Genomic DNA, 7164 nt, shown 5'->3' on the forward strand with positions numbered 1-7164 from the left:
TGCACTACAAAGCACCAAAGCATAAAAGTTTATTAAAGAGTCATTATATAAATATGCAAATGAATAAATATTAGAGAACTTCGTACATAAATACACAAAACACATTTAGACAAAATATCAATTAGATAAAATGAAAAAAAAAACTGACAATAAAAATGACTGCTTAATAGTGTAAAATACACAAATACACTATAGATAATACAAAATGCAGTATGATTTAAATAAATAGTTAAATAATTCCATCTCTGTACATCAATATTTAGCTTTTCACTCACTAATTCAAACCACGATGTAGCATTGTACAGAAAATATGCTGTCTGAACAGGGTCTCTCATGGGGTCTCCTTGAGCATATGGCCAGGATTTGTTTTCCTGGACTAACTTTAAACTCTGCTTTACCAGAGAGCTTAGTTTCGAGCCTACTCTAATGCACTAGCCTGTAATTTTCCAGTGAAGCCCACAACCTTGATTAGGTGTGTTTGATTGTATTAGAAGTGTGAAAAAACTCTCTGTCCATACTGTCAGCAAAGGTTCGCAGAGGATTCTGCAGGAAGGACATTTAGCTTCTGGATGTTTTCCACAGCACCTGAAAACAGTAACAGACTGTTTTCATTTACTGGCACTAAAGTGTTTGTGTTATTGTGTAACTGAAATGAAAACCAATTTTAACTGAAAATATCTGTGCTATTTTCAATTTTGTTTGTTTATTATTCATTATAAAGTATTATGCTGTTCTATGCAATATGTGATACTATGTTAATACTTTTTAACATATGTAATTCCTGACCAGCTGATCCCTTGTTGATGCACACTCTTAAAAATAAAGGTTCTTTATTCTCATTTATGTTTCACGAAGGACCTTTAACATCCATGGAACCTTTCCTTATAGTGGCAAAAGCTCCGTTAAATTATTAAAATGTTCTTTACACTACGGAACCAAAAACGGTTCTTTTAAGGCATCACTGGGTATAGGTATACTGAATACATTTTACTTGAATAAACCAGTTAATTTAGTTGTTTACAGTGTAGACTTGCTGTAGTTTCATATCAGAACAGTATCAAGAATTGTCAGCAAAGTTTCTTCCTGTAAAAGCAGAATTTCTACATGTAAGCACACACACTCCCCACATTCCGCCCACACACACACACACACACACACAAACACACACACACACACACACACACACACACACACACAGATCTTCTGATGCTTTTGTTGGCATCCTGAGGGCAGAGCGTGGCTTTATGGGGAAATGATGCGTTTCACTTGTGGGTAGTTTATGCCCACATCTCTCTGTCTTACTCTCACACACAAACACACATTAACACACACCTCCTGCCAGACGCACTTCCTCTGCGATGAGTGTCTGAAGCTCTTCGCATTTCTCTGTAAACTGTTTCTGTAGTGTGTAAATGTGAGGGGGAAACACAGAGAAAGAAAAAAACCTGTTAAGCATGAAGAAACCTGTTTTGTTCACGATTCACACAGTTACCCAATATACAACAACATTACCGTAAATATCTACTGATACACAAGTTATGCGAAACAGGAGAAGAATGATTATGTAGTGTTATAAAGATACATAATTAGGGTACAAAATGGGACTGAGGCTAATAAGAAATTTCAATACTTTGAAGAAAATCACCTGCAGGAGATAACGCTTGCTAAGCAATTGTCTCTGCTTTTCTGTAGAACCTCTGATAATCTCCATCCTACAGTCAACAAAAGACAAGACAAAAAAATATATTCAGATCAAGAAGCACTTACAATCAAAACTAGGGTTAGACAGGGTTTTGACTGGTTCATTGAGCTTATTATATAATAACAATGATACTAATACTTTATTAAACTACTACTTTATTAAGACAGTATTAAAACACATATGTGACCCTGGAGCACAAACCAGTCTTAAGTCGCTGGGGTATATTTGTAGCAATAGCCAAAAATACATTGTATGGGTCAAAATTATCAATTTTTCTTTTATGCCAAAAATCATTAGAATATTAAGTATAAGATATTTTGTAAATTTCCTACCGTAAATATATCAAAACTTCAGTTTTGATTAGTAATAAGGATTGCTAAGGACTTTATTTGGACAACTTTAAAGGCGATTTTCTCAATATTTAGATTTTTTTGCACCCTCAGATTCCAGATTTTCAAATAGTTGTATCTTGACCAAATATGGTCCTGTCCTAACAAACCATACATCAATGGAAAGCTCATTTATTCAGCTTTCGGATGATGTATAAATCTCAATTTCGAAAAATTGACACTTAAGACCGGTTTTGTGGTCCAGGGTCACATATTGTAATATTATAAAAATTATTGCAATCCAATAAACACTGCATTAAACATTTTAAATGAAATATAATCAAATGTGATGCTTTACAAAGGGGCCATTAATAAAAATGTGACTTCTACTTTTCTTATTAAAAATTACATTCAAATATTTAATAATAACAACAACAACAACAATAATAATAATATAAAACTTTAATAAAAAGGTATGTGTGTGTATACATGTGGTGACCTGTTATATCTAATGAAATATTAAATATGTAGACATTAACCATAAATTATGCTAATTCATATTTTTTCCTCGCAAACAATTAAAATACAAATATTTCAGTGAACAAACTAACATTTTTTTACTGTAGCATTTTTATATTCTTTTCCCGTTGAAAATACATTGTATAACTGTACATTAATCATCAAAAACATAACATAGACGATAGTGTTGAGTCTTACATTAAGGTGGAGGACTTTTGAACCAGATTGTTGATCTGCTGCTGAGTGAATCCAGCAATATACACACTGTTGACCGTTATAATAACATCACCTGAGGTGAGAGACAAAGAGATTTTAGTAAGTATGAATGACACTGGTGCTCGACAGAAGTGAGCAGGTGTCTTGATAACTTACCTGTCATTAACCCACTACTCTCTGCCAGACTGTTCTCCTTCACCCAACACACACACGAGCCCAAATCCTGCTCAGTACTGATGCTTCTCTCAACACTGCTTGTCTATGGACAGGAAGTAAACACCCAATCAATTCATCATCCAAAATCCAATTATCCCCTGACAGATAATAAGCCCTCAGGCAGGCACGTAATGCTTGAATGAATGGAGAAAAAAGTATAAGAAGAGTATGAGAGAGAGAGGATGGGTGGGTAATGAGGTTACCTGGATGTCAAACCCAAAAGTTTCATTTTCTTTTCTTCTTAAAACGACACTTTTCCTGTTAACCAAGAGACATGAGCAAGAGAGAGTCAGACCAAATTTGAGTTGTGCATGTGGGTTGACAAGCTTAAGATGCAACTTAATAACTTTTTTTACCGTATATACTGCTCTGTTGTGTTGTCTTGGAATTGCACTACCTACAAAATAACATTCCACATTGTTAATTATTCAAATGAGCAATTTAGTAGGTTAATATGTTATTTACATAGCCTACTAAATATTAGTAGAAACCTACATGTTCAGCAGAATATTACTAGAGAAATATCAAATCATATTAAACATCAAACAAAATAAACACATCAAAAATAAAGCAAATACGAAAATAGTCACTTACGTTTCTTTTATGACTTTTTCCATCTTTGTTCCTGATGGTTTTAGAATCGGTAGTGTTCTTCTGTGTTTTGTGTCCAGTGTTCAACAGGTTGCTTGTCGCACAGCTGCTTTTTCCCAGCAGTTTTCTTATGTATTGAACAGATGCTGTCATCTTCAGAGTGTGTGCTTGCATCTCTGCTGCTGAGAACGTTGCTCTCTCTGGTTTTTATGCACGCCTTCGCTCTGAACGGATGTTACGTAACGTGACCACAGTAAAGTCCCCGGGGCTTCACTACAAACTACAGAATGATTTTACTGTAAGTCTGTGTCAGCGCACATTTATGGAGAATCATGTTTAAAATCACCTCTGAAACAAACAAAACGTAGACCTACATAAATATGGATGACATTTTCTGCCAATTAAAAAACATAATTGTACAGGTATGATAAAAATGAAAATTATAGTTTAATTTCATTTCTCATAATGAAATTGTATATGTGCTATTCATTTTTTTTTTATCATTAAATTAATTTATTTAAAATGGTCAAAAAAGCCTTCCGTACATTAAAATAGAAAAAGAGAATGTATAGCAGATTTCAATTCACTTTCATTTTTAAATAAAATACAGTAAAGTAAAATAATAAAATAAAAAGGCAGAATGTCTTCAGAAAATGACTTCCATATAGGTTAAAACATAAATAAAGAATTGATGAAGATGAACAGTACAGAGGGCCAAATTACTCAAAATTAAATCATTAAATAAATATTGGAATATATAAATCAATGGTTAAATACATGTTTAAATAATTAAATGCATAAATATTCATTCATTCATTTATTTATTTCTTCCACATTTCATTTTCAGGGTAATGGTTGTCGAGACGTGTATAAAATGAATGAATGAATGTATGAACGAACGAACGCATGAATGAATGAATATTTCTGCATTTATTTCTGCATTTACAGCCAATATGCATTTAATTATGTATTTAACGATTATTTATATATTTCAACATTTATGTAATGATTTAATTTTGAGTCATGTGGCCCTCCATATTTAAACTGTCTTCAAACAAACAAATACATAAACAAACAAACAAACAAATAAGAGGATACGTGCTAATATAAATGTTAATAACAAAAGTTGAATAAAAATCTGAAACCATATTAGCTAATCCTTACTTCTCAATGATATACTACATGACATGCAAATTCTTGCGTTTGTCAAAACTGTGCTGTGGGCTGTGTGCTGTGTGGAGGAGGTGTTTCCACGCTTCTTGAAGATCATTCCCTATCCAGTAGGTGGCAGGAAAGGCGTCTCCGGGTTCAGTGCGCAGTTCAATCTGATGAAGAAGAGGAATCTAGGCGTCCCCCTTCTGTGCGCTGGTTAACACGACGTAAGCTTTGTCTTTTCCACATCTTTTCGTAGCCTCAGGTATATCAATGTTCCAATCTTCCAATGTTGTTTTTATCTGCAATGTCTGTGAGTTCTATTTTTAAAATCTGCGCTGATAATTGGCTTGTCTTGTACAGATGATGATTGTGGTCCTGATGCTGCTTTTGTTACTAGGCGACAAGGTTGACTCGAGAGCTAAATGATATACAAGAAAATCCTGAGAGAAATAGCTAAAATTACCACAGTGTTTTAAAACATGATCGGTAATAGATACATTTATTCGCTTTGGTAAGGTAGCTGTAGATACACGGCTGTCTACACGAAGAAATGCTCAATATGTCGAGCTGACGCTGACATTTAATTCGCGCTTTAATTGGATAATTTAAGCACGCGTTAAAGGACAATAGTTCGGCTGACCTTTTATTTGGAATAAATGCAAAGGACTTAACTTTGTCTTTCTGCAGTTGCAGAGCTATCAAACCACCACTGACCACTAAGACCAGTCATGGCTGCCGAGCCCAACTATCGCCGGACAAAACCAGGTAACGGTCCTTCTGAGAAACGCATTATACTGTTATCTTCTTTACAGACCACCTTATGCATACATTGCTGTCACATAATACACATGAATATTGTTTTCACAAATATTTTTTGATTAAGGCAAATAATTGTACAAATATTATAATTTCATTGTAGGTGTTAGGACAGCTAACCTTGCTAGTTCAAATGGAGCTGTTGGACCCTCATCACAGATTCCGGGTTTATCTGCGACTGCCGACACCACTCCTCAAGAAATAACTAAAGGAGGAAGACGCGTAGGAATTCAGGCCACTGACTCGGATTATGTTAAACTTGCAAAACAAGGAGGACAGAGGGGTAATTGTGTCACACTAGAATGTATTGTTTTCAGATTTATCTTCAACTTTGCCATGATTTATGATATGTTCAGAATAGCATCTTATGCACTTGTCTCACTATTTATTAAAGAAACTAAGGCCCCGTCCACACGGAGACGCGTTTAGCTGTATACGCATACATTTTGTATCGTATAGGCATTTCGTCCACACGGATCCGGCGTTTTGGGAGAGTGAAACCGATATTTTTTGAAACCGGGTCCCAGAGTGGATAAATCTGAAAACGCCGCCCTTGCGTTTTCGTGTGGACAGCGAATCCGTATATTTTCTGAAACGATGACGTCATCAGCCCACGTCTCGCCCCTAGTCAGACACCACTACGTCACGTAACAGCAACAAAAACATCAACAAACACTGAATGATTGTCTTTATATTAACTAACATTAACACAGATTAATAAATGTATTGTTCCATGTTCGTTTGTATACCGCGCTCAAGGTTTATGCGCATTAGGGATGGGCGTATAGATCCTAAGTATCGATATATCGATACTGACCCGAGTATCGAAAGTATCGATACTCAAACTAAAAATATCGATACTAAGGTGTGTTTTATTTACCAGTGATTTTGTTTATTTAAATTAATAATAATAATAATGCGTACAAATGCATTGAATTGGACGAATAACCATTGTTCGCAAGTAATTGTGTAGGATAGAACTATTTTCCTGCTCATCTGAACACACGCAAATGTTGCAAGACAGAACCAATCCATCACAGAGAGCGTTCACTCACTTCTAAAAGTGCATTCAAACAGGGCTGCGTTTCCCAAAAGTATCATAAGAAAGCATTAAAGCTTTTGGGAACGGCAGCCCTGAACAATGCTTATCAGAGGACAGAAAAAAAACATATGTTTGAGTTATTTCACAATAAACAAATTGAAATCGTAGCCTACATAGTTTGTACAATTACATTTATTTAAATTGAACGTTGAAAGATAATATAGATCATGTTCTATTCTGTAATGTTAATAGAAATCATACACCGTCAGAACAAAAAGGTTGCATTTTATGCATGCAACAGTCTGTCACTGGCAGTCCCTTATGATAATGAACCATGGTTTTACTAAAGTGATCATAGTTCCACTGTAGTATTTGTAGATTTGAATCATGTGTAAACAAAAAACACATTTGAACCATGTGTAAACAAAAATATAACCTAATAAATTACAATTAAGGCATATCGAATGTTAAAATGTGTTTTAAACAAAGTTAAGTGGTTATCATTACCCATTTTACTCTTAGTAATTTAATAAATTTAATAATTTAAAAGTTTAGTTCAGAAGTATCGAATCGGTATC

General features: G+C 34.5%; 2 protein-coding genes across 5 annotated transcripts in view; one reads left to right on the forward strand and one right to left on the reverse strand.

The window, feature by feature from the left end:
• Positions 1-244: 244 nt before the first annotated feature.
• Positions 245-3739, reverse strand: LOC107688920 (cytohesin-interacting protein-like). Of its 2 annotated transcripts, XM_016486752.1 has the most exons (9): positions 3577-3739; positions 3339-3379; positions 3186-3240; positions 2923-3025; positions 2749-2839; positions 1646-1712; positions 1333-1399; positions 564-585; positions 245-371 (listed from the first exon to the last, which is right to left on the reverse strand). In XM_016486752.1, exons 1-9 carry the CDS (start codon positions 3724-3726, stop codon positions 332-334), a joined length of 636 nt encoding a protein of 211 aa, XP_016342238.1. In that variant the 5' UTR covers positions 3727-3739; the 3' UTR covers positions 245-331. The 2 variants fall into 2 exon arrangements, with proteins under 2 accessions (XP_016342238.1, XP_016342237.1); XM_016486751.1 differs by having other exon boundaries at positions 245-585.
• Positions 3740-4848: 1109 nt separating this feature from the next.
• The window catches only part of cunh7orf57 (chromosome unknown C7orf57 homolog), an 8690-nt gene continuing 6374 nt past the window's right edge, over positions 4849-7164 (forward strand). The window contains exons 1-3 of one of the 3 annotated variants that reach the window (XM_016486755.1): positions 4849-4990; positions 5416-5493; positions 5648-5827. In XM_016486755.1, the coding sequence (XP_016342241.1) occupies positions 5457-5493; positions 5648-5827 (217 nt within the window). In that variant the 5' untranslated portion in view covers positions 4849-4990; positions 5416-5456. The remainder of the gene's footprint in view (positions 4991-5415; positions 5494-5647; positions 5828-7164) is intronic. The other 2 variants (XM_016486753.1, XM_016486754.1) reach the window with 2 other exon arrangements.

This window comes from Sinocyclocheilus anshuiensis, unplaced genomic scaffold, assembly GCF_001515605.1.
Source record: "Sinocyclocheilus anshuiensis isolate Anshui unplaced genomic scaffold, SAMN03320099.WGS_v1.1 scaffold101, whole genome shotgun sequence".
In the NCBI taxonomy this organism is placed as follows: Eukaryota; Metazoa; Chordata; class Actinopteri; order Cypriniformes; family Cyprinidae; genus Sinocyclocheilus; species Sinocyclocheilus anshuiensis.